The sequence below is a fragment of the Rhamphochromis longiceps genome, linkage group LG12 (assembly GCF_057381845.1).
Source record: "Rhamphochromis longiceps isolate RC_006_pf linkage group LG12, R_longiceps_female_GT1.1, whole genome shotgun sequence".
Lineage (NCBI taxonomy): Eukaryota > Metazoa > Chordata > Actinopteri > Cichliformes > Cichlidae > Rhamphochromis > Rhamphochromis longiceps.
This window is the reverse complement of record NC_140568.1, coordinates 37,142,677-37,170,357: the sequence shown is the minus strand read 5'-3', so window position 1 is coordinate 37,170,357 and position 27,681 is coordinate 37,142,677. Positions and strand designations below refer to the sequence as shown.

The window sequence follows — 27,681 nt, the reverse complement described above, 5'->3', positions numbered from 1 at the left end:
GCACGTGCTGTTCCTAGTTTGTCTGTATTCTTGGCGGGTCGACTGATGAAATAATTCCGGATCCATACCCAACCTTATTATTCTTGCTCAATTGAAGATTATGGGCACGTGAAAAGTTGAGCAGCTGGTTAGCCGGGGCTCGTCACCGCGTCACGCAGCGTCTCCGCTCTGATTGGTCCGCTCTTGTGCAACTGTGCAGCCGTATAAACTCAGCAGTTTGAAGGAGTTGGCTGTATCTCCTGCGCCGGTCTCAGTGGGTAGAAAGTCTACTGAGTTAAGGGAGGGAAAGGCTTCACCAGTTTCTGCACGCTTGTCTCTCAGTGTGATTTAGAGATGCAGAGCTGCGCCAAGTCCTGGGGGGTCTTTTTGGCCAAGTCGGTGAATCCCGGCGCACCGCGCAGGCATTTGAGCGATAAGAGCCGCGTGGTTTGGAAACTTCAGTGCAAGATCCGAAACAGCTGCGCATCCCTAACAACATCAGCCCGGGCTCTGAGGACCTCTGCAACCGTCTCCTCCAGGCAGATAGAAAGGATTTTACCCAGACATGATGATTTTGCTGAGCGCCACATCGGTCCAGGTGAGAAGGAGAAGAGAGACATGTTGGATGTTCTGGGACTCGAGGTAAGATTTACGTCGCTGTTTCCCTCCCTCTATGAAATGGGCGCAAAAAAACCCACTCCTTTCATTTTCATTAAGACAAGTTTCAGCACAAAAACACCTGCACTGAGTGGCGTGTTTATGTCACTGGGTAGCGGTTTACGCGCCTTTGTTCATTAAACTTCCCCTTTTTCCTACAGTCAGTCGACCAGTTGATTGAAAACACAGTACCATCTTCTATCCGTCTGCAGAGGAGCTTGAAGATGGATGATCCAGTCTGTAAGTTTGGCCTGATGTGCACGTATGTGTTAGTGAAACAGTAGCTGAATCTCTTCCTGTTATTATAGCGCTGCAAGCTGCTGCCTAAATCTCCCTCGATGCGCCACCAATCTCAATTTCAAATTGTAAATGTAATTCAAATAAGTGTGTGTGTGTGTGGAGCGGGAATGAGTGTTAACCTCATATTGTGCCGCTTTATTTCAAATTTTAATTTATTTTTTTTAAAAACATGTCGAGCTTTTCCCACACCCAACGGGCGCTGAATGAAGCCAAGTGAGAGGCTGAAATGTAGGTTGCCCTTCTATTGTGTGGCGCGGAGCGCTCTCCCCTGTTAAGTCTTCCTTTGAACATATTTGGAGTTGTTTTTGCGAAACTCGGCGAGCGGCACCAATCTCCTGTTGGGAAGCCGATGCTCATAGGATGGCAACTGGAGTGTAAAGTTTAGCCTTGAGCTCCGGTCCCAAGTCCAGTTCAATCTGGTTACAGCGTTCACGTTACGTTACATCACAGCCGGGGATCCTAATAAGGTGGTTTCATGATGATGCATGGATGGTTTTTTTTCTTGCTCCTATACAACACGGATAGCCTACATTTCAGCAGCAGACGCAGACTGCTGTGTTTAATCCTATACAGCAGTCAATCTTTTTAACGCTTTTTAAGCTGCGGCTTTTTCAGCTCTAAGCTGATGGCTTTCTGTGTGAATTAACGTGTATTTTCATGTGGAGCTGTATTTTTGCTCAGTTTGTTTTGTGAAGTAGGCCTGTCCCTATCAAATGTGCAAAAATAGGGCTGGAGAGACAGGAGATTAAAAACATTACATATATAAATAAAAAAGCAGCATAAGTTACCATGGTTTCACAGATATGGCTCACCCTGCTAAGAATGACCTTCTTAATACAGAAAATCCAGATTCAATGCTGAAGTTACCTGGATGACATGAAATCCTGCTTCACAGTACAGACCTCAGGTCATCAAATTAGACAGATACAACCCCTGATGAACATGACATATCACACAATGTCTTTAGATGTTTAGCAAAAACTAAAATGCAGAAGCAGTTAGTGACAAACAAAGTGTAATTTAACTACCTTTAGCAGCGATAACTTTTTAGTAATCGTTTCAATCTCTCGCCTCATTGTGGAGGAATTTGGGCCCACTCTTCTTTACGGCATTGCTTCAGGTTGTTGAGGTTTCATTTATGCACAGCTCTCTGAAGGTACTTCCATTCAGCATATCAATCAGGTTGAGGTCTGGACTTTGACTAGGCCATTGCAACACCTTGATTCCCCCCTACCCCTTTCTTTTTTCCTTTAGAGATTCTGTTGTAGATTTTCTGCTGTGCTTGGGATCATTGTCCTGTTGTATGACCCAGTTTCAGTCAAGCTTTAGCTGTTGGACAGATGGCCTCACATTTGACTCCAGAATACTTGGGTATACAGAGGAGTTGAAGGTCGAATCTGACTGCAAGGTGCCCGGGTCATGTGGCTGCAAAAACATGTCCTAATTTAAGACATTGTAATGTCCTGATATGTAAAACCGAAAGAGAGAGTACTTTGCTTTTACCATGACTGTATGCTTATGAACTTGGATAAGCAAAAAAATAATTGATGCTCAATCAATTATGAGGGGAAAAAAAAAAAAGGGGGGGGGGGCATGCAATCAAAACAGACCAATGTGTATTACCTCAAAGTCTTAATTGGGGTCAATAAATGGTGAAATTGAATTGCACCCAACTTAATGCCAGGCTATTGATTTGAGGCATGTCTAAAACCTTTACACTTGCAATGAATGATGACTGAGCTCTTTATGCACAGTCGAAAGAGCTAAGTCATGACAGTTTTTCTAAATTTAACATTATAGTAATAAAAGGATCTTTATAAGAGGTTTCTAATGCTCAGGTACTCTAACGTGTCTATTAGCCAGAGTGACGCTGACCTGCCTGTATGTCAGCCCCTCCTGACACTGTCAGTTTTCATAATGCAACAAGCCATGCTGAAGGAACAAACTGGAGGCCGTGCTGGTTTTCTGCTTGTTCAGCTTTGAAGGGCTTCAGTTTGCAAAGCCAGCAAAGGATTCTCTCTTCAACAATAGACCTCCTGGATGGTTGTGAATCAGCTTTTTTTTGCTGCCCTGTAGAACTCTGGGACCATGGGAAAGCAGTCCAACTGAAACGAACTCCGGTTCGCACGTCTCATCAACTCACCCTGAGCGTCATCTCCAAATGTACTTTTATTTATAGTTTGTCCTGAATTTCCGAATACTTCTGCCTTTCCCCCCCATCTTTTAAAGAAGCTGTAAATATTCACTTGTATACTGGCTGTGGTCCCTCACGCCACCACGACTAGAGGTGTCCTCCTTTCACCAAAACGGGAGTAGCCAGGACTCTTGGTTCAAACGGGTGGTATTGTCCATTCCTTGGAGTTGCTAGGCAGCCAGAAAGGCCAGAGGAATCTCAGAGGCTGGTTGTGTCCTGGCAGAGCTCCCTTACAGGACTGGGAAATGAAGCTTAATGAAATTGAGGAAGTAACAATATGTACTAGATTTTGGGGCCAGTTTTTAGGGAACATAAGATGTATTTCTCTCAGTATTAAAATTTTATGTTATTAGTGATATGAAAAAGATGGTTGAGGCTCTCAGTAGAAAACAGATTAGCATTGGATTTCACTGACTTTTTAAAAAAAAAAAAACTATTTAGACCACCTGACTGCTCACTATAATGATTTTCTTCATCTTGTTACACAATCAGTGGCTCACGTGAGGGTTGCAATGTTGTTCATCAGACCTTCAGACAGGTGTTGTTGTTGTTGTTTAGCAGCAGACATGACAGATGTATCACATGATGTAATTTAAGTAGAACTGTTTTAACACTTACCAACATCCTGTATTTCTCACTTATGACTCAGTGACTGTTGTTTGGAATAAGTTTAAACAGCTTCCTTTTAAATATTTTGCAGGTGAGAATGAAGTTCTGGAGTCCCTTCAAAAGATTGCATCAAAAAACAAAGTATGGAGGTCCTACATCGGCATGGGTTACTACAACTGCTCCGTACCGCCGCCCATCCAGCGCAACCTCCTGGAGAATGCAGGCTGGTGAGTGCCGTCAGGCTACCTTGGATCGGAAGAAATGTGACAAAAGTGGTGTGAGCTGGTTTCTTCTGTGGACAATTAATGATATTTATTCCTAAATTTGGGATACTAATTTGAAGCTTAACTGTCATGGTGCAGAGTAACGTGCCCTCAATAAGAAGTCTTGTGATTTGATTTCACTTGGTCTTGTGAGAACTGCATTGCTCCAATGTTTTGCTGAACAAAATTTTCTTTCACACAGTTCCAAGTCAGCTATTCCGACCCACATTTTCTCTAAACTCTTAGGGTCAGAGAAGACATACAATGGCCTCCCCTGACCAGTCTTGGGTCCATAAATGCCATCGACTTTGTGCTATTGTTCTTCTGTCCAGTCTCGCTCTGTTGAATCATTGTTTTGGGTTTTGTTCACAGGGTCACTCAGTACACCCCTTACCAGCCTGAGGTCGCTCAGGGTCGCCTGGAGTCTCTTCTCAACTACCAGACCATGATCTGTGACATCACAGGCATGCCTGTGGCTAACGCCTCTTTGCTTGATGAGGGAACTGCTGCTGCTGAGGCCATGCAGCTCTGTCACAGGTATTTACATGCTGACCTGTTTAGACAAAAGTGCTCAGTTGATCAGAATCAGAAACTTTATTGTCATTGTCACGAGAACAACGAAATGAAGAATCTTGAATATAGTCTTGTGAAATTATATTTTGGCCACTAGAATGGATCGTAGTCTGTGCCACCTGTTGTAGATTCAAGATGTAGTGTGTGTGTATTAAACCTGCCTTACAGTGGTCTGTTATTGATTTTTGCTTCTCACAGACAAAACAAAAGAAGAACCTTCTACGTTGACCCACGCTGCCATCCCCAGACTATTGCTGTAGTGCAGACCAGAGCTAAGTATGCATCATAGACAGTCAATGTATGAGGTCTCCAGTAACAGTAAATCATAAAAAAGAATCTAAATATCTTTAATATTAAAATTACAAGATTGAAGTAAAAAATATTGCAAAGGTGTTGTCCTAGGCAACTTTATTTTATTTTATTTTTTAAATTCCCTGAGGTGTATTCTCTGTTGTGCCATCATGTCCTCCTCGGGGTTCTGTCTTTGTGCACCCTGGACCACGTCAGCTCTCCTGCTACATTTACTTGCCTTTGCAGTGTGTCCTGGATCGTCTTCATGCTGACAAAATGACAGCCCGTTAAGTTAGTTTTATTTTGGGGAAGAGGACAAAGTGGCAGGGTGCCAAACCTGGCAAGAAGGCTTGGTGATGTGCAACACTGGTATTTCATGCTGCCGGTGAGCGGTTGCACCCTGGAACACATCCCAGTTGAGGTCAGGATGTGGCCTTGGTGGTGTTTCCTGACCTGATGCATTGCATTTAGTCTTAGACACTGGCTGTTTCACTGTTCCGTTTTTGAATTGATGGAGCCTTGCGTCCATTGCTAACGATGATCGTCTACGTCAATGTTGTGTGACTTTTACACACAAGACAAAGTTTGCTCATCCAAGTGTTCAGACCTGAACGGGGAGATTGAAATGTAGCTGCAGGGGTACTTGAAGTGGTCCAGAACTGCACAAAAATACTACCTTGAAGGGGAATTTAAATTGGGGGTGCAAGTTTGATTGCATCCTATGTCTGTATTTTGATCATTCAAGTTTTGACTGCTGTGTTGCAGCTATATTGGGGTAAAAACTGTTCTAAAGCTGCCTCATGAGATGGACTTCAGTGGACAAGATGTGAGCGGTGTGCTGTTTCAATATCCAGACACTGATGGCAGAGTGGAAGACTTCACTGCGCTTGTAGATCAAGCACACAAGGGCGGGGTAAGAAAGCTTTAACCACAAAAAGAAATGTAAAAGCTCCCCAAAAGAACCGTGGGAGCAGGGGATATAATTAGGCTTAAGAATGATCTTAATAACAAATGGGAACATCTTTGTTCATTTCCACTGCTGAGATTGGTTTTTATCTCCTGTCCAGGCCCTGGCTTGCTGTGCCACAGACCTATTGGCACTGTGTGTGCTACGTCCCCCTGGAGAATTTGGTGTTGATATCGCACTGGGCAGTTCCCAGCGGTTTGGGGTTCCTCTTTGCTACGGCGGTCCACATGCTGCCTTTTTTGCGGTTAGAGAAAACCTGGTCCGGATGATGCCTGGCAGAATGGTTGGAGTCACCAAGTGAGAAGCGACCTTCAGGGTTCAAGATTGCTAATCTTCTTTTCTGAGTAAACTGATGACAGTAGTAAGATGGTTGAATGCTATGCTGTTGTTGCAGAGATGCAGCTGGTAAAGAAGTGTATCGTCTTGCACTGCAGACCAGAGAGCAGCACATCCGCAGAGATAAGGCAACCAGCAACATTTGCACTGCGCAGGTACGATCCAGGTTTATATGCGTCCTTCATTTTGGTGAAATGCATTACTCTAAATTAATTACAAAAAATTACTGTTTTCCTAGGCTCTGCTGGCCAATATGGCTGCTATGTATGCACTGTATCATGGCCCCCAGGGACTAAAACACATTGCGAAGAGGACACATGGTGCTGCTTTGATCCTTGCAGAAGGTATATAAATATATATGCAACATTGCAGTAAAACTTCAGTCCTCACTCAAATTGAGAAATTGTTATTTAAAAAAAAAAAAAGCTTTCCTCCTTGTGAACTGCGAATTTCTCATTTTACTTTGTGCACGTTCTCAGTAATGAGTGGTTAAAGACTGGATAGAGACAAATATGTCACCAAATTTCTGTTCTTTGTCTTTATCCAAACTTCTCCCCGTAAACATGCCGTGCACAGTTAATTTGTACATTTTCTTTCAGGTCTGAAGAGAGCGGGACACCGGCTGCAGAGCGAAATGTTCTTTGACACACTAAAGATCAGCTGTAGCGTGGCTGCCAAAGATATCCTGGAGAGAGCTGAGCAGAGGAAGATAAACCTGCGAGTCTACGCCGATGGAGTGGTGAGGATCAAAAAATGTTTTGGGGAAAGCGCTGGACTGATTAAGGTGGTCTAAGCCTGCAGAAGTGCAGCGACTTGCAGTTTTTGGATAATGCTTTGTAATTGGTGCACTGCAAAAAAAGGAGTGGAAATTAATGCTGCCTCATGTATATGCAGAAACTTTTTTTTTTTTTTTTTTTTTTTTTTTTTTTTTTTTTTTTTCTTCCTGCAGTAGTTTTCAGGCTGAAATGGGAGGGGATAGGGGATCTTTGCCCAGAAGCAACTGATTGTTGTAGCTCCTAGAAAACTCTGAATATGGCTTATAGGGATGAAGGGAAGTTTAGCACATTAATTAGATCTAAAACTGGATAAGATGAAAAATCCTGTAATTGGACATGTGGGGAAAAATGTTGGGTGCAAAAGAGAATTCTTGAGAGGATCAAGAACCAGTGAATCCAATTTAAACTTTGTAAGAGTGGATGTGACTTTTTAGCTAGTCTAACACACTTCCTCACTCATACAGGAAGAGCCAAAATATAGGAGTGCATAACAGCAGGTTCATTGGTTTAAACATATTGACAAATCTACAAATGATGCATGTAATGTATAATGAATGGATTGATACATAAATCACTTGGCATTCCTGAGATCAGTGTCAATGTTCCCTAATTAACTTTTCTGCAGTACAAATTTTCAATTTCACTGAGCTGGGATTGCAAACAAACCCACTGTTTGTTATAGATAAGCTGTCAGAACAAGTGCTAGTCTCAAGTTTTCACCCCCCCCCCCCCCCCCCCCCCTTTTTACTGTTTAGGGTGAAAGACTTGAGTCGCTGGAACACTTTAAAGAAAAAAAAAAAAAAAAATCCTCTTTTCGTCTTCTCTTTGAACAGTTGGGCGTCTCTCTCGATGAAACGGTGACTGAGAGGGATTTGGATGACTTGCTCTGGGTCTTTGGCTGTGAATCTTCTGCTGTATGTTGATGGTTACTTCCATTGTTTGTTTGTGCTGTCTAAGTTATTCATTACTTAATATGTTACTGGTTTTTAATTTGAGCAGTTATTGTTTTATGGTTATGGAGATTGGTGAGAGAATGACTTGGCTTTAATTTGAACCTTTCAGGAGCTGATAGCTGAAAAGATGGGCGAGCGGGTGAAGGGGATCATGGGAAGTCCTTTCAAGAGGACAAGCAAATACCTTACACACCAGGTCTTCAACAGGTCTGTTCCCAGTTTAAGGACTGTACTGTTCCCAAGAAAGGTGTGTGTGTGGCATTTTAGCTGTAATAACCTTTGATTAACTGCACAATAAGAACTTTAATGGTGTTGCAGTCATATCTTACAACACCAGTAGTTCCATAAATGCAGTCTTGTATCCAGGCTTCCTGTGTCTGAGCCCTACGTTTATTCTTTGACATGATCCTTGACATAAAGAGGGTAAAACTTTTAGTTAACCTTAGGTAGTGTGTGCACAGATCAGCCACAACATTTGGACCATCTCCCCAATATTGAGCTAGAGTATTGTTAGCAGTGGGGTGGGGCCACTTTGGATTGACCATATTCTAAGGGTGTAACAACTCCAAAGATGATACCCATGTTGAACTGTTACTGCCTCATCAATGAAAGCTGTAATGCATGAGAATTTTTAACCTTACTTTTGTAATTTATCCCTTTTTAAAGAGGTTGTGGTATGAACGTGTCGCTCGTATGATTGATGTGTTTGGGATGTGGAAATTTGGAGAGTCGGTGCTTTAGGGTATTTGCGGTGTTTCTGGAGCAGTCTTGGTTGGCTGCTGCATGTCCAAGATCCAAAACATAGCATTATTGCCATGCGAGCCCTCTAAGTGTTCGTGTCTCTGCTTCTTGTTTTTTCCTTCAGTTACCATTCTGAGACCAACATTGTGAGATATATGAAGCGTCTGGAGAATAAGGACCTCTCCTTAGTCCACAGCATGATACCCCTGGTGAGGCTACCATAAGTCAAGGCAGAGGTTCAGGTTCACAGATAGTTGAAATTTATAGCATGCTTTATACTAGTGTGATAAAGTAGTGGGAAAAAAAAAAGTTTTTATTTTCAGGGCTCCTGTACCATGAAGCTAAACAGCTCATCAGAGCTCATGGTGAGTAAAAACAGGAACTAGTTTTTCAGTTTTCTTCAGGTGTAACATGAAATGCTTTTGAGTAATTATGTCTCACTGCTGTATCCTCTGACAGCCCATCACATGGAGGGAGTTTGCCAACATCCATCCTTTCGTGCCCCTGGATCAGGCAGAGGGCTACCAGAAACTCTTCAGACAGCTGGAGAAAGACCTCTGTGAGGTGACAGGCTATGACAAGATCTCGTTCCAGCCAAACAGGTGAGGGCACAAAATTATGTACTTGTTGGTGCACAGACCGTATCAGTTGGGTGGGCATGATATTTGGTAAAGACGGGAGCATGTTCCTCTTTAAGATGATTACTTTGATGGTTCCGTGCAGTGCAATCAAATTATCCCGAACCCTCCTTCTGGATCATAGAACCTCTGCAGAAGGAAGGAAATGCTCAAAGCAAGCACTTAGCAATACAGTTTTCCTTTACAAACATTTGTGAAAGAACCGTTATTTCAGAGAGCTCACTGAATTGGAGAGTGGTGCTGAACGTAGGATGGGGATGGTGCCTTTGCAACACAAAAGTTTGTGGAAAATCTAAAAGGGAAGAAATTTCGCAATCGACTTTTAAAGGGGAATCTCAGCAACATTATTAAAGCGGTGCATAGCTGGTTTCACACTTGCAGGATTAACTTGCAGGATATTACAGCTGATAAGCGACACACCCACCTCTGCTCTCTGTCACTGCTTATCAGTGTGTTCATGGTGGCGCATGCTACATTGGCCAAGAATGCACCTAGCTTCATCCCATCTTTCCCTCCTCTTTTGGTAATGTCTGCAGACTGGTCTTTGGACTTTGAGGCTGTGTGTGTTCTATGCATGACTATGGTGTCTGCCTTATTTTTCAGTGGTGCTCAGGGAGAATATGCAGGCCTGGCTGCCATAAAAGCCTACCTGAACTCAAAGGGGGAGAGTTCAAGAAGTGTAAGTGTCCTGGAAAGAGCAAAAGTCTAACAGGATTGCAGTCATGGTTAATTATGTTATTTTATCCAACCCAAAATTATTTTAAGCTAGAGTCTCTAGTCTCTGCAAGAAAATGGAATCCTTTTTTAATTTAAACTTGACTCTGAGGAAGAGCCTCATCTTCTGGAAACTCTAGAGTTAAAATGATGATCCACTGAACTTTAAAAAAAAAAAATACCTGGAGGTATAGAAACTTTGAGTTTCTAAGTTTCATTTTCAATTAAAGTGCTTACAAATATACACTGTTTAGCCACAACATTAAAGTTGCTGCCCTGGCATTGTGCAGTTCTTCTTTTTTTGGGTGACGTAAAGGCGGGCGGAGTGCACAATGCTTGGCAAGTGTTTTTCTATCAGTTCAGAGGAATCCTTTTGCAACTGGCACTAGGATGGCAGATTCTTTGGGTCCTGTGGGGTCCAGGGTGACATGTCCATGGATCAGGCTTGGTCTGTGCATGCAGAGCTTGAATTTTTGAGAGCAGCTGCTTCTGACGTTTTCCTTTTTCCTGAGCAGTTTTTGCAGTGTCCTAGTAACTATGCTCCTGTCATTGGGAGAGCTATTGCTGTTTGAGGTGCGCTTGGTCTGCAACAATATATAAGCAGATGGTATGCATCAAAGCAACATTCACATGAGTGCCAAAGGTTTCTGAGCAGAACTTCATATGGCAACTAAGTTATCAATGTTTAGCTGTTGGTGTATCTAATCAGGTGACATTGAGAAGACTTGTAAAGACTATTTACTATCAGTATTATCCTTCCTGATACTGACAGGTTAACAGAGTATTAGCACATATGCCCTACAGGGTAACCCCCCCCCCCCCCCCATCAGTGACAGGGTTATTGTTGTAAATTGAAACATCTGTGATGTTAAAGCATTCTCAACAGTAGCTCCTAAAGTATCCTGACATTCTTATTGATTGTTGAAGGATGATGAGATGCTACCCAAAATTAAAGACTAGCGTACTGAAGTATTTTCTCTTCTGTCATTTTATTATTTTTATTGCTTCCTAATGAGTAAATCTTAGTAGCCTGATTCCTGGAACTAGTCAAGGTCCAAACTGGCATCTGTTTGTGCAAACAAGGAGCTGAAAATGCTGTGATCCCATAGGCTAGCTGTTTTTTAAGACTCCATATTTGGAGGTTTTAAGACTTTGTCAAGTGAGAGTTCCTGGAGTGACAGCAAAGCACTGTTTTTCAGGTCAGTCATGTCTTTTTTGGCTAACACCGGATCCATGTGCCCTGGTTTGCCTGTGAAACTGGGTTGCAAAATGCCAGACGTGTCACCCTAATAAGGGATAAAAATCAGTTAATGACCTGCAGGCAGGTTACTCATTAGTAGCAGAGATCAAAGAGAGCTGCAGTTTCCTCCCACTGAGACCTTAAAAGTTAAGTTTTTGTATAAATGAAATTGTAAAAGTAGCTTAAGCCACCAGTCTCACTAATTTAATTATATCTATTTTTGTTTTTATTTAATTGAGCTTCACTTTGGATCTGAAATATCTATGGCTTTAATTGGCTCGGTTTCTCTTGTTGCATAACCTGCAGTCACAGCAGTTTTGGCGTGACTTTGGATTATGGTTAGGACAATGACTCAAGCTGCATTTTGCTTGTTCTGCTTTGCTGACTATTTTTCCCATTGCCTCAGGTTTGTCTAATCCCCAAGTCTGCACATGGGACCAACCCAGCAAGCGCTCAGATGGCAGGAATGAAGGTTCAAGTGGTGGAGGTGGATAAGGATGGCAACATCGATCTGTCTCACCTGAAGGCCCTGGTGAGAAAACGGATGCTGTTGTACAAGATTTGTGTTGTCTGCAAATATTAACAGGTTTATCCAAGACAGACATGTCCAGTTTCATAGGTGGATTTGAAGGGAATCTATTTTTTTGGAGTATTTTTGCTCTGCATGACTCACAGCTCAAAATAATCCTCATTTATTGTAAACTCATGCAATCCTTCACGCTGTGAAACAAGCTCTTTTGATGCCTCTGGTCTTAAGTCGATCCTCACTCTAATCCAAATGTGTTCATTAATCCAAGTGTGTTCATGAAGGACTGGAACTTTGACTTCATGTAAATGATGTGACACAGCTTTATTATTATTTTTTTTACATGTTTATCTTTCCAGGTGGACAAACACAAGGCAAACCTGGCAGCCATGATGATCACCTACCCCTCCACCTTTGGTGTGTTTGAAGAGCATGTCGGAGACGTTTGTGACCTTATTCACAAAAACGGTGGCCAAGTGTACCTGGATGGCGCCAACATGAATGCCCAGGTAATGCAATAAGTACAGTGGGATGCAAAAGTTTGGGCAACCTTGTTAATAGTCCTTATTATCCTGTATAAATCGTTGGTTGTTACGATAAAAAATGTTAGTTAGATATATCATATAGGAGAAACACAGTGATATTTGAGAAGTGAAATGAAGTTTATTGGATTTACAGAAAGTGTGCAATAATTGTTTAAACAAAATCAGGCAGGTGCATAAATTTGGGCACCATAAAAAAAGAAATGAAATAAATATTTAGCAGATCCGCCTTTTGCAGAAATTACAGCCTCTAAACGCTTCCTGTAGGTTCCAATGAGAGTCTGGATTGTGGTTGACGGTATTTTGGACCATTGCTCTTTACAAAACATCTCTAGTTCATTCAGGTTTGATGGCTTCCGAGCATGGACAGCTGTCTTTAACTCACACCACAGATTTTCAATAATATTCAGGTCTGGGGACTGAGATGAACGTTCCAGAACGCTGTACTTGTTCCTCTGCATGAATGCCTTGGGGGATTTTGAGCAGTGTTTCTGGTCGTTGTCTTGTTGAAAGATCCAGCCCCGGCGCAGCTTCAGCTTTGTCACTGATTCTTGGACTTTGGTCTCCAGAATCTGCTGATACTGAGTGGAATCCATGTGTCCCTCAACTTTGACAAGATTCCCAGTCCCTGCACTGGCCACACAGCCCCACAGCATGATGGAACCACCACCATATTTTACTGTAGGTAGCAGGTGTTTTTCTTGGAATGCTGTGTTCTTTTTCCTCCATGCATAACGCCCCTTGTTATGCCCAAATAACTCAATTTTAGTTTCATCAGTCCACAGCACCTTATTCCGCAATGAAGCTGGCTTGTCCAAATGTGCTTTAGCAAACCTCAAGCGGCTCTGTTTGTGCTGTGGGGGGAGAAAAGGCTTCCTCTGAATCACTCTCGCATACAGCATCTCCTTGTGTAAAGTGTGCTGAATGGTTGAACGATGCACAGTGACTCCATCTGCTGCAAGATGATGTTGTAGGTCTTTGGTGCTGGTCTGTGGGTTGACTCTAACTGTTCTCACCATTCGTCGCTTCTGTGTATCCGAGACTTTTCTTGGTCTGCCACTTCGAGCCTTAACTTGAACTGAGCCTGTGGTCTTCCATTTTCTCAATATGTTCCTAACTATGGAAACAGACAGCTTAAATCTCTGAGACAGCTTTCTGTATCCTTCCCCTGAACCATGATGGTGAACAATCTTTGTCTCCAGGTCATTTGAGAGTTGTTTTTGAGACCCCCATGTTGCTACTCTTCAGAGAAAATTAAAAGAGGAGGAAAACTTACAATTGACCCCCTTAAATACTCTTTCTCATTATTGGATTCACCTGTGTATGTAGGTCAGGGGTCACTGAGTTTACCAAGCCAATTTGAGTTCCAGTAATTAGTTCTAAAGGTTTTGGAATCAATAAAATGACAACAGTGCCCAAATTTATGCACCTGCCTGATTTTGTTTAAACAATTATTGCACACTTTCTGTAAATCCAATAAACTTCATTTCACTTCTGAAATATCACTGTGTGTGTCTCCTGTATGATATATTTAACTGACATTTTTTATTTTATTTTATTTTTTATTGTAACAACGGGAAAATGATGACTATTAACAAGGTTGCCCAAACTTTAGCATCCCACTGTATCTGTTTTTTGTAAAAGGGTAAAGACTGAGCTTATATCAGTTTTTTTTTTCTTTTCTTGTTTTTGCAAGGTTTTTCTGTAGAATATTTAATTTAAATAAAAAAATTTGTTCTTGCTCTGCCTTGAAGGTGGGCTTGTGTCGTCCTGGAGATTACGGGTCGGATGTTTCTCACCTAAACCTGCACAAAACCTTCTGCATCCCTCACGGTGGAGGAGGGCCCGGCATGGGGCCAATTGGAGTGTAAGTCAGTGGATATAAAGGGAGAAATGGTGACTAGTTTGATGTGAATTTGTTTATAAAAAGAGAAATTTTTTTTTCTTTTTTTTTTTTTCTTTTTTTTTTGGTTCTTATTTTGTGATGATTCTCTGACCCGACAGTATATTCATCTATTTCTTATCAGGAAGGCGCACCTTGCCCCCTTCTTACCAAGCCACCCGGTGGTTTCCATGCAGTCAGTGAACATCAGCAGCTCACTGGGCACCATCAGCGCAGCTCCCTGGGGCTCCAGTGCCATCCTGCCAATCTCCTGGGCTTACATTAAGGTCAGCACAGATAAACTGAGTTGAGACCACATTGAAACACATTGGTAAACTCGTTTCCACTAATCTGTTAGCATGTTTGAAACTGTTACTTAACAGTGTGTGATTTTTAAAAGTCTACAGTCACAAGTCACTGAAAACTTCCTGGGCTCTGTTTTTGTCACATGAGTAGTTGGTCACCTGGCTCTCACTTCAACTTAAGACAACATGAACAAAAGTGTTAATTTGTGATAAACATCCAGGGAAAGAAGTCATTAACTTTAACAGCTACTCTACATAGCTGATACATTTTGAGGCAGCAGCCCGCCACCCAAACTCCACCCTGTTTACCAGCAGGTGGAGGAAATATGCACATTATATAAAAAGAAAAGCAAAAAGAGGGGCAGTTGTTGGACAGAGTGCTAATACTGCTAATAAAGAAAAATGTTATATTAAAGCTGTATTAAAATGTTCTTTTGAACATTGGGCTTTTTGAAGCCCAGATGCTTTAATTCTGTTTTGGTGTTTAGATGATGGGATCCAGGGGACTGCGGCACGCTACAGAAGTGGCCATCCTTAATGCCAACTACATGGCCAAGAGGCTGGAAGGTCACTATAAAATCCTTTACAGAGGCAGGAAAGGTATGGTGCCGTCTCTGTGGACGTGTAGTGATGTACTCTCATTTTAAAATAAATAAAACCGCATAACTAACTATCTTTTTTTTCCCCCTCCTTCTTTTTGTGCACAGGTTTTGTAGCCCATGAGTTCATTCTGGACGTGAGGCCATTCAAGAAGACGGCTAATATTGAGGCTGTTGACGTGGCCAAGAGGCTGCAGGATTATGGTACCACATCACTCTGTCGGCCACAGTGTTTCATTGGTGGCCAAAAAATACCTTTGATTTGAGTATTTGTAGAATATGTATGTATGTATGTATGTATGTCCCTTTCATAATTTTTATCAGATGCATATTGATACCTATTGTTTATTATTGTAGTAGTATTATATATTTTCTTCTCTACTATTTGTGTCTAGGTTTCCATGCACCCACTATGTCTTGGCCAGTGGCAGGTACTCTTATGATTGAGCCTACAGAATCGGAAGACAAGGCTGAGATGGACCGTTTCTGCGACGCCCTGCTAGCCATCAGACAGGAGATCGCAGAAATCGAGGAGGGAAGGATGGACTCGCGCATCAACCCACTTAAGGTTTCTGTGCTGAAAACATACCATACAGTGGTTAATATAAAGCTGTGATATCTGAAGTCGTCATGCAAGTGTATGTCTTTGTGCCTGCGTGCAGATGGCCCCTCACTCTTTGGCGTGCATCTCAACATCCAGCTGGGACAGACCCTACTCCAGGGAGTGTGCTGCCTTCCCCTTGGTGAGTACCTTTATCCCATTAGACTTATTCAATGCCCCACACTCCAAAACGACTACAACTGACTTAATATGCAATGCATATTGTAAATTTTTCTCCTTTATTAAATTGAAAAACAAAAACAAAACAACTTCAATTATGTTTCCTTTGTTGCAGGAAAAAATGCATAATATGAAATCCCTGTTACTTTTGGGAAAGTCAAACTCGGTGAAAGCAGCTGTACTGTTTAAAGAACTTGTATTTATCGCCCTCTAGTGGTGAAAAATAAGAAGTGTAATTTGTCTCATGTCCTGTAGCCAACAACTTTTTCAGATTACTTAGCAATAGAGTTTTGGTTTTAATTAAGTTATAGATGCCCTGATTTAGTCAACATTGGTAATGGGGTTTGTTGACTGTTCACATTTTACATTTAATGCAAAGCCGGCTACTTGAAATGAGCTTTGTATAAATGTATTGTTTGAATTTTTTGACCCCTCTTTTCTCCCTTCTTCACAGCCCTTCATAAAACCTGAGACCAAATTCTGGCCTAGCATCTCCAGGATCGATGACATCTATGGCGACCAGAACCTCATGTGCACCTGCCCACCCATGGAGGTGTATGAGTCTCCATATGAGGAGAAGAGAGCCTCCTCCTAGATACTCTCTGTGGCTCAGTCCCATTGTCCAGCCAGCGCACAAAACCTCCAATTTTAAACATCTGTGATTTTTATAGAAGTTCTATATAGTGGTAAATTTCCTCAAAACCTGCACTAGGGCTCTGAAATCTCCAGGGAGACCCTCGAGTTTCTTAATTTTCACAGTGAAGCAGATCTGAGCTGCCGCTGATGTAACGGGTGGAAAAGCATGCGAGGTGGATGATGGGACTGGCCTCTCTCTGACTGCACCCTTTTTGTGGGGTTGTAGGCTTTTGCCCTGACTTGAACTACTCAAATTGACCAAAGGTGTGACTTATTGCTATTCCAAGCTTGCGAAAATAAGCGCACCATTCAACACAGAGGCCGCTCCATAGCCCACCTCTGAAATGCTGTACTTTAAGCCAAGTGCAGATAATGTGACATCTGTAATTGCTCTTGGTGCCTCTGTTCTGTGTAAAATAGCTGCTTTCATTTCAACTTTTTTTTTTTTTTTTTTTTTAAACTGTCAGTATAGGAGTAATTAAGCCTTTTTTGTAACACTTTATAATAACCATCAATTGAATGAGTAATTGATAAACTTTATTTGATTCTGTTAAACTGTGAACTTAACATGTATGTAAACAGTCATCTGGATGGCAATTGTAAAGTCTGAAATGTTTATACTAGTTGTTTTACAGAGTAAGTAGGCAAGTGAGATGTCGATGGAGTAAACGCTGTAGACTGTAAATATGGAGGTCGTACATTTTCCTGCTTCACTGGCAATTTGGTTTTGTTTTCAGCATCTCCAACATCCCGGTTTTTGCTTTGCTGGCAGTTTGGTTCAGTTTAAGCACCAAACGCACACCAGCGGGTTTGATTAAACAGCAGTATTTTATGATTAATTTGTGTGATAAATAAAAGAATCTTGTAAATAACAGCCATTACGTTGTTTGATGGTAAGTTAATTAAACATTACACAATATCAGGTCACAAGTGATGGTTATTTTAAGGTGTTACTTTTTTGTGAATATATCTCTTTTATTTGAAAATGTTTTTTTAATGTAGTAACAAAGTAGGTAGTCCTCATTTAAAATCAGTTTTTCTAATCTAAAGTATTTGTCTGTAGGAAAAATGAATGTATTAAAAGCATTCTCTCCAAAGTGTGTACATGTTTTGTATGAAGATTAACAAGATACGCTTAGTAAACTACTCAATAAGACATTTTGCCAAAAAACTATGCATATAATTGATTTTTGTGTACTTAATCTCAACATGTTAGTTTCCACGAACGAAAGAAGCTGATATTTCCCATCGTTAACCCACCCATCAGCCCGGACCACCAAAAATCTTCAGAAAGGGCACACGGTCTTATTAATAGTCTAAATTTATTTATTTTTTGAGGAAAATCTCGCCGCTAAAATTCAATTCATGATGAAAGTGTAAAGACTTATTGTTTTAAACTATTTCACAAGTGCTGTCAAACAGATGAATTTTTAGAGCTTTTCCAAACATCAAAGTCTTAGTTTCTATTTTACTTTCCACACACAAACAAAAGAATTTCACAAAAACTACCACGGTCGCAATTTCACACACGTCTTCTGAGCAATCCCAGCTGTTCCTTCTCTGGCAAATCTCTCTCCAGATTTCACTTAATTTCCCAGATTTTCAAAGGGATTCAAGCCGGGGCTTTGTGCAGACCAGTAGGTAAATATAATAAACACCTGTTGTCTTCCCCACATTATGGCAAAATCCATCACACTGTGGAACCCTTAAGTGCTCTACTGTGCTGTACTTCCTCGATCCCCCCCCCCCGCCATCTTCATGAAAGGGCTTTCAGGAGTATTTCTGCGCTCGGTCACTGTTAATCTCCTTTTACAACTTTCCATTTGCTTTTATGATAACCAGGTAAACAAACATTCTTAACCTTGACTTATTTACCATTTACATTATATAAACCAAAAAAAACCCAGTTTGATCATCGGTAAATTATTTAGTATATCAATTATGACAAAATCTCCATCAAACAGATGAATGACCCCAAACTGGACTGTAACATGTTTTTTTTTAATGGTCCTTGAAATGATAAAAATCAGTTTCTTAGCAAATACTGACACGTTTAAACACGTTTAAACTGCCTAACCTCAAACTTATTTTCTTTTATGAAGTGACTGTTTCAACAGAACATGTTTTGTCATATGAAACCAGCTGAAACTGGTTTGAGAAGCTAATTACATAACATAATGTGAGTAATTCGCACAGCACATACCACAGATTCCTGCACACACACTGCAAATGTCCCCCTGAGTGTTTCAGTGGTTCTCCATGATAAGTCTTTAGCTTTAGAAAGGCCGGCCTGACCAAGACTCTAGATAACAAAAGAGGACACAGATTTATTTCTTAACAGTTCCCGTAGCAATTTAAAATGTCCCATAAATGCCCCATTTACCTCACACATATTAGATAAACAGTTTAAGACCAAGAGGAAACACAAACTCGGCCTCAGGGTGTCACAAACTTGTGTACTTCTAGCGACGATCTCAAGCCTGGATAAATGGGATGGTTGTGTCGGAAAGGGCATCAGATGTAAAAGTCGGTGCCAAATCAAACACGTGGATCATCTACTTTGTCAAATCCTCTGGGAAAATAGAAGAGCAGGCAGAAGTACCCACGAGATATATAAAAGTGTGTGCTTAAAAAAAAGTAACCTGAACTGTGACGGCTAATTAGCTGCAGTAGCTGTGTGTCATCTTTTCAAGTCTGAACATTTACAGTTCACTACATATACCATAAAAACTGCACCATAAAATATGTTTCTGATTTGACAGAAATGAGGCTTGCTGATTTTAAACCACAATGCATGTTTACACTGACAGAGGCGAGGCTGCCGGACACTGGCGCCACCGGTCCTCTGACCACCACCAGTAGGCAACGGGTGAAGTGTCTTGCCCAAGGACACAACGACCGAGACTGTCCAAGCCGGGGCTCGAATCGGCAACCTTCCGATTACAAGGCGAACTCCCAACTCTTGAGCCATGATCGCCACGATTATAACATTTTCAACTGCATTAAAGGTCCAAAAACCAACAATTATGACTCTGATGTAATTATTTTTCCTCTTAAAATAGATTCTTCCTCTTAAAAGCATTTCACTGAGCCACACCGCTTTCCTGGGTCACCTGATAAAGATGGGGACTCTAGTGTAGCACTCCCCCCATAAAAACTATTCATTCTTATTGCTAAAAGGAAGAATCTAAAGTCTACGGTATTAACCCATCCAGCATATATACAGTTTACTCCTGCTTGTGTAATGTTAACTAAATAATATACTGCTTGAGGTAGTTATTGGAATTATAAAGGCTAATTTGGTACCATATGAGATTTGCTTCAGCAGCCACCCCCCCTCCAAGAAACAGATGAATTTTGGGAATGAGTTCCTCAGGACATCATCAGCCTTGTTATTTAAACTCTGCTGGAACTACTTTCAGTCACTTCTGCAGATGAAGACCTGCCTCACATCTGCTACAGACGTACAGCTGCAGTGTTTCAGTTTGGTAATTCCGCTTGTTTTATTTTTAAAGACCAAAGTATTTATTTTTACTCAGATGACGTGGTCCTCCGGGCTAACTTTGGATAATTATAGTGTCACAAGTTTGCAGCCCATTAACGATGGGTTATACAATTCTGATTACAAAATGTGTGACTGCACAAAAGTTCAAGCTGAAACAATACAGCTCCTTTTTGTGATATCTGTTCCCTGGTGTGTCTTAAAATCTGTTAAGGGATTCGAGTAATAAGCTGGTTCATTTCTCTGATTGAACACAGAAGAATAAAGCCTAATGAGACCTGAAAAGCACGGGAATAAATTCACCAGGTCATCTCACACAGGGCATACAAAACCTGTTTAACTAGGTCAAATCACCTATCTGCTGGCAGAAAACTAAACATTTAACAAATCAAACTGCTTTCCTGGCATTCAAGCCCACAAAGACTACCCTGCATGAAGTGTTCAGACATAGGCACTTTACCCTGGAAATAGCTGGATTTTTTTGTCTGTAGAGTAACCACTCATTTGCTCTACAAATGGCAAAGCAGTTATTTTGTACTCATTTTTATAATAGCAGATCAATCATATGGAAAATGCAGAGACTTCTCTACATTTATCTCACTTCTTCAAGTGCATAAAATTTAAATAAGCAGCTTCAGATGAGGTGCCAACAACCAGAAGCTGTTTGGGGTGTGACATCTAAATAACTGACAAAGGCTTTCAGGTCAAAGAATGAAGTACATTAAGAAGTCATTCCACTGTAAGGCAAGGCAAGGCAAGGCAAGTTTATTTGTATAGCACAATTCAACAACAAGGTGATTCAAAGTGCTTTACAGAGACATTAGAAACAAGAACAAATAAAAAGCATGATTTAAAATTGATTAAAACAAGCAAATAAACTAACTAACTAATTAACAAACAAACAAACAAACAAACAACAGTATATAAAATCAAAACAGATAAAATCAGAACAGTAGATAAAATCAGTAGTTAAATGTAAGTTTTGAAATTTAAGCTTAAAGTGTGGATTTGGTGCTTTATTCAAATGCAGCTGAGAACAGGTGAGTCTTCAACCTGGATTTAAATAAACTGAGTGTTTCAGCTGATCTGAGGCTTTCTGGGAGTTTGTTCCAGATATAAGGAGCATAAAAGCTGAATGCAGCTTCTCCGTGTCTGGTTCTGACTCTGGGAACTGATAAAAGACCGGATCCAGATGACCTGAGGGATCTGGATGGTTCATACTGGGTCAGGAGGTCATTGATGTATTTTGGTCCTAAACCATTCAGAGCTTTATAGGCCAGCATCAGAACTTTAAAGTCTATCCTCTGACGGACAGGCAGCCAGTGTAAGGACCTCAGAGCTGGACTGATGTGGTCCACTTTTTTGGTCTTAGTGAGGACTCGAGCAGCAGAGTTCTGAATGAGCTGTAGTTGTCTGACTGATTTTTTAGGTAGACCTGTAAAGATGCTGTTACAGTAATCAAGCCTACTAAAGATGAATGCATGGACTAGTTTTTCCAGGTCCTGTTGAGACATCAGATCTTTTATCCTTGATATATTCTTGAGGTGATAGTAAGCTGACTTTGTTATTGTCTTAATGTGTTTTTCTAAGTTTAAGTCTGCATCCATCACTACACCCAAATTTCTCACCTGGTTTGTGGTTTTTAGATGTATAGATTGAAGTTCTCTGGTGACCTGTAATCGTTTTTCTTTGGCGCCAAAGACTATTACCTCAGTTTTGTTTTTGTTTAGCTGGAGAAAATTGTGGCACAACCAGTAAGCCAAATTATCTGCAATCGATCACAGTATCTGCAGTTAACTCTTTCAACTGTTAGACTGCAAAAAAGGTGTGTTAGTAAAATAGAGTTAAACTAGTCTGCCAGTGAACGTGCAACACGTGTTTAGCTGTGAACAGCAGGATTGTAAGACTGCTTCACAGGAGAAGCAACACTGAAAAATCACCCCAAAGTTTGGGATTATTATCTCAAAAGTTTGCCTTACACAGAAGTTTGAGTTAGTCTGTCAGAATTTTGCGATATCTACCGTGAAATCTACCTGTCAATAAATGCTTTATGTCAGTGGTGGAAACGAGCTTCGACACATACTCACTGAGAAGCAAACAAGTGAAAATTAAGTGAAAGTGTTGTTTTTGGCGGATCCTTTGTTGTCACACTGACTCTGCTGACTGAGCTGAAAACCCCATCATATCAAGTAGTCTGATGCAAGGCCATCAGTTTAACTGCAAGCAGATTTCTGAACAGGAACACCAACGAATATCTCAAAACAGGCAGAACACACAAAAACCCCAACACTAAAACATCCTGAAACTGAAACTATTCTGCACAGAAGAAAAGCTGATACAACAGACGGGAAGAAGAAGAGTGCTGCTTCTGATGGTGCTTTCTCTACACATAAGTACTAATTTTCTATTTTGAATAAATAATTAAAAAAAGCTAAGTTTCTTTGTGTTTGTGTTCAAGTATGCCACACTTATCTGTTAGGATCCTATAATAGAGGATTCCATGCTTGGTTATTCTAGTGAAATGAAATTTCCAGGTGATGCAGTTACCTTCCTACATCACTATCTGTGAATATAGATTATTTATAAAAATACATGAAAAAATATCCGCTGATATCAGTATGTGCCCCTAAAAAACAGTATGCACCCCACAACTCTGCTGGGTTCTCCCTTTATGTAACAGTGTCTGACTCGGCTTTTGCCGTTTCCCAATCCTCCTGCTGGTCGATGGCACAATAAACTTGAGGCTCTGCTGCTTCTCTCCTCTTATGAACCAGGCGGTCGACCAGGACGACAAACGCTGTGGACACAATCAGGCAGACGCCCGAGAGGTAGAAGGCGACGCTGTAGTTGTTTGTGTAATCCACCAGCCAGCCTGCACAAGTAATCCAGGACAAGAAGAAACATCACACCACCAGTGCTGATGAATAAATGAACACGGGTATGCGTTCATGCAGAGAAATGTTTGAGACATTTACTGTAAAAGAGGTTTTGTTCTTTGATGACTTCTAACAAGCAGTCTTATTATTTGACATAAAAGCCAACAAGATCATGTCACGTCAGATTTAAATATTTAATGACCATAAAAAATTTAAATTTTTTTGTATCTGCTCTGTAATGTTTAACTGAACAGTTCACATCTGCTAGATGTGGCTAACAAACTGCTGAGTGCACCTGGAGCCATGAGATCACAGCTATGCACAGCAGCAGCTCCGACACACATAATTGTCAAAATGTTTAGGTTTACTTCAAAGGTAAAGGAGCTAGTGCCGCTTTTATGTCAGCAAAACCTGCACCCTGAATTTATATCATTTCTGCTACATAACTTTGGACTTTTGCTGTAACGAAACAAATTTCCCACCTGTGGGACTAATAAAGGTCATCTTATCTTATCTTATCTTATCTTATCTTATCTTAATAACTATACAAATAAAATTTAATTTCATTGAACTAAGCTGAAATGAAATTGTGTGTCAGGCTTTATCTTCATATGAACTAGTTCTTATATAGCACTTTTCTACTATATTTAAACTTGAGTGCATTTCTATCTTTAGCAAAAAGTATCAACATTTCATATTAAAGTCAGTCTTTTCCAGAATCTGAATCAGACTGGTGAAGACTCCAATCTGATCCACTGGATGGCTTTGTAAAATGAGAATTAAGACATCAATTTTGGACTTTTAACTCTATTTTCATTCAGTTTACATATTTCCAATAGATAAAGACCTCCCCTTTATGGCCAGTTATACTTGACCAAAGTAACTAAGTTTTTTATTTACACATATACGTCTCAGAATTTAAGCCCAAAGAGCCATGTTTTCATTTATTTACCACAGCAGCATGTCTTTATTGATAAGAGAAACTAAGAGATACTGTTGAGATTGCATTTTTTTTGTTATATTAAGCTATCTCAGGGATTAAATGAGTTAAATGTCTGTACCCTGATGGAAAGGGCAGTTTCACTGGCCTGGTGCACATGATCTCAAAGATGGTTTTAATAAACTGCAGTAAAATTCATCAAAGTCAAAACGTGAAATAAAAAAGCACTAAATGATCCTCATTCAGAAAATTGTTTTGCGACATTTGTAGTTCCATAACAAATAACAAAAAACATAATTGATAATCCGCATTACCTGCAGCAGGTGGACCAGTGAAACCTCCAATGCTCCTTAAAAGCATAAAGAGCCCGAGTCCACTGTCGAAACACTCCAGGGTTACAATGTCCACAATAGCTGTGACGTGAATGGCCACCACACAGCCAAACAGGAAGCCGTAGAGTGAGGCGAACACCAGAATGGCCCAGTAGTTTTGGCTGATGGGCAGCAGCAGGAGCACCACGCCAAGGAGAGTGGCCACCATGGTGAGCAGTTGCAGGTTTCTTACCAGCCTCATGTTGGCGATCCACCCACAAATCAGCCTCCCTGCCAGGTCAGCTGAAGCCAGAACAGAAAGAATCATAGCAGGCCAGTACTTATCCATACCCAGGCTGCTAGCAAAGGGGACCAGAAAAAGAGGTGGGATGAAAAACCCTGCAGCTGAAAATATTGCAAACAGGATGTACAGAAAAAATTCAGGTTTTCTCATGAGGAAGCACTGGAAGAAGGTCCTTCTCTTGGCTAGGAGTGTGGTTGCATCTCCCTCTAGACTGTCTTTGGTGTCCTGTGCAGGTCTCGTGGTCTTCTTCAGGGGTCTCATGAGTGCACCACACACACACAGGTTCAGCTGAAGGCCTCCAATGATGAGCAAAGCACCCCGCCAGCTGTAGGTGTCAATGAGCCACTTGAAGAACGGACTGAACATAACAGCAAAAACGCATTCACCTGAACTGGCGATGGCAAAGGCAATGGGACGCCATCGTACAAAGTAGTGGCTCACCATGCTGTTGGCAGAGATCCAGGAGAAGGAAAGACCTGTTCCTGGAAATAGAGATGATGAAAATTATTAACCACCCACTATTTTTTTTTACAAGACTCAGGTCTGCCAGTATTAGCATTACTTACATGTCCCAGATTCGTTTTAATTGTAGCGCGTCACTTCTAAGGACATGTGTGTGTCACTGTAAGTCTTTGCATACCATTTCATGCTGTTTTGTCTGTTTCAAAATGCAAACATTAAAAGAGTCCATTGCAATTGTAGTAGTAGTGCTGCTGGTGGAAAAACATGTTTCTTAACATGAAATGGAACGTGACGATTATCCTCAAAAATCACAAAATATTGAACTTTTAGTAGCAGTGATACTTTTCTTTTCTGCCCTAAAAATCAGTTTACAAGGTTAGTTTTTTCATTCAAACCCTCAAAATGGTTCAATTTGCTTTGTAGGATTTAGAGTATGTCCCGGGTGTGCTACCTTGCAGGATGCCCATGGTGAGGTAGAGCCAGGGCAAACTGAGGTCCAGTGAAGCCAGCACCATTCCTAAGGTAGCCAGCAAGCCTCCAAGCATGATGACTACTCTCTGAGAAAACTGTAAGGTCATCGCACTGGCTGCTGGAGCTGCAGAGAGAATAACAATGGCTCTACGAAAACGCCTTTGGTTTAAAAACAACAGATTGAAAACCACTTATTTACCTCCTAGATGAAGCATAGCAATTGTTGTGGAGGTCACCCAAGAGGTGGTGCTGGCCTGTACTCCGAAGTGATTCTGGATTTCAATGAAGAAGTGTCCAAAGTTTTTGAGAACAGCAGCAGTAAGGCCCATGGTGAAGAAGGCTGACATGACCACCACCCAGCCATACCCACCGTCGGGGGGTTCAACTTTTCTGGACTTCATCTTTTAAAAATTATCTGCAGGCTTTTTTCCTGCGGATGAAAAAATCTCCAGTTACGGCGGCGATCAGAAACTTCTCAGAAGTGAAAAACTATACAACTGTATGAGTGACTACACAGGGGCGTGTCTAAAGGGAGTGTATGGGGTGGCACAACCCCCTCTGAAAGCTCTTGTCTCTTCTCGCTGTAGGCTACTATGTATTAAGTTGGATTATGACTTTTACTTAAGAAAAAGAATTCCTACATTTTAAGCTAAAAAGCAGGTATCATGCAGAAACTGTTGCTGTGAAGGACTTTTCTGCTTGTTTTTCTAATGTATTTTGTTAGAGAAACAGCAGTTGGTGACCTGTTGTGCGCTTCACTTGTGATTTTGCCAGTTTATCAAGATAATATTGGCAAATCAAATGTTTTTGGCACAGTGGCGTATTCAGATGAGGAATCTGCTTGTTAAAGCAAACAAACAGGACAACCTTCAAACCGGAGAGTCTGTTGCTGACATAAATGAACCTCCTTCCCTGTATGCTGATGCGGAGATGTGGGTAAAAAAGGGTGACTCGATGCCGATTATGCTTCACAGAAAACAAAAAAAGTCCATCTTCAAAGCAGAGGTTTTTCTGAGTTTGATATGATATTTATTTAAACTGATATTTTTCAAACTGATAGCACTTTGTGCTGTTGAAATTTGAGCTCATTTTATATTAAATATTAATGGTATGTGCAGGAGGGTATTTAAGTCTTGCGTATTAAAACTTTTGTTACATTTAATTGCATCATCTTTATCTGAGGAGGAAAATCCGAGAGTGAGAATATTGTTCATATTAATTTTATTAAATATACATTAGTGTTCTTGTAAAAGCTGTGGCTATAATAACTGCAATAACTGCTAATAATTATTCTATAAAACGTACACAGACAGGAACATGCTCATGTTTTTGTTTTGCGAATATGCTTATCTTACATTTCAAATTATTATAAATTTATATGCCTCACGCTTGTTAAAGAGTCTTTTTAGAGGTATTTAAATGTTAAAATTGTATCATCCCTATTGTTGTTGTTGTTTTTAAAAAATATTTATTTCTAACATTAACATTTCTAACATTTGCAGCCGGGTTTCACAAGCTTAGCTCCCAATGAGCGGACTAAACATTTAAAATAATGTTCGATCAGCATCATTTGTCTTATTGTCTACAAGGCTGGTACACTCACTGCGTCTCCTTTACGTTAAAGGTATTGACATAAACAGAAAAAAGTGGAAAATCACCTGCCAAGCTAACGTCCTTCCCCGGGTCTTCTCGGAATATCTGCTGCTAACATACCGGCTTATGTAGTGTGGTGAAGTCGCATCTGCGCTGTGAAATCCAGCTCTCCTCGGAATTAAAGTGCACTCTCATTTGGACGTTTGTGGTGACTGAGAGGACAGAAAGAGGTTACCGTTGGGATGTGTGCCATTCAACTTTAAAGATTTCTTCGCAGTTATCAAAACCACGACAGCTCACAACCTTTAACGTCCGCTTTAAACACGTAAGTCCGCCTACCATCATTAGCGAGTACGAAGTCACAGCTCAAACGTCGTCATCCGGATTTCAAAATAAAATATCAATTTCCATATATGTTGTATTATCTGTTGCTTTTGAATTAGCAAGTAAAAAGCAATTAGACATGTAAAGAGCGATTCATATTTACCGTGGAAAGCTACATGCAAGGTTCCTTTGTAAAGAGATCGGTGTGACCTTTTCCGCAAAGTCTATTTATAGCTTTTAGCAGTTTGAATCAGCAGCCAATGGACGTCAACTTACACCAGGAGGAAAAAACGAAAACAGCAGTAAAATAAAGAATGTGATCTTTTTATTAAAAAAACAAAACAAAAACAATCACTATTTGACTCCAAAGAAGTTATTTCTGGATTTTTGACCTAT

General features: G+C 40.8%; 2 protein-coding genes across 3 annotated transcripts; one reads left to right on the top strand and one right to left on the bottom strand.

Moving 5' to 3' along the window:
• Positions 1-197: 197 nt before the first annotated feature.
• On the top strand, positions 198-17,060 carry gldc (glycine dehydrogenase (decarboxylating)). Its single transcript, XM_085426141.1, has 25 exons — positions 198-621; positions 798-876; positions 3,831-3,966; positions 4,375-4,539; positions 4,774-4,851; positions 5,632-5,779; positions 5,934-6,130; positions 6,228-6,324; positions 6,408-6,513; positions 6,769-6,908; positions 7,779-7,859; positions 8,008-8,105; positions 8,764-8,848; positions 8,963-9,004; positions 9,099-9,241; positions 9,881-9,956; positions 11,638-11,763; positions 12,117-12,266; positions 14,054-14,166; positions 14,327-14,468; positions 14,975-15,086; positions 15,194-15,289; positions 15,481-15,653; positions 15,748-15,828; positions 16,321-17,060. Exons 1-25 carry the CDS (start codon positions 334-336, stop codon positions 16,459-16,461), a joined length of 3,093 nt encoding a protein of 1,030 aa, XP_085282267.1. The 5' UTR covers positions 198-333; the 3' UTR covers positions 16,462-17,060.
• A 3,415-nt stretch (positions 17,061-20,475) lies between these two features.
• On the bottom strand, positions 20,476-27,483 carry LOC146657813 (monocarboxylate transporter 13). 2 transcript variants are annotated; one of them, XM_085426144.1, is made up of 7 exons: positions 27,449-27,483; positions 27,027-27,173; positions 25,568-25,798; positions 25,349-25,492; positions 24,135-24,917; positions 21,757-22,876; positions 20,476-20,741 (listed from the first exon to the last, which is right to left on the bottom strand). In XM_085426144.1, the coding sequence occupies exons 3-6, from the start codon at positions 25,767-25,769 to the stop codon at positions 22,674-22,676; spliced, it is 1,332 nt and encodes a 443-aa protein (XP_085282270.1). In that variant the 5' UTR covers positions 25,770-25,798; positions 27,027-27,173; positions 27,449-27,483; the 3' UTR covers positions 20,476-20,741; positions 21,757-22,673. The 2 variants fall into 2 exon arrangements, with proteins under 2 accessions (XP_085282270.1, XP_085282269.1); XM_085426143.1 differs by lacking the exon at positions 27,449-27,483 and adding an exon at positions 27,301-27,371.
• Positions 27,484-27,681: the final 198 nt, after the last annotated feature.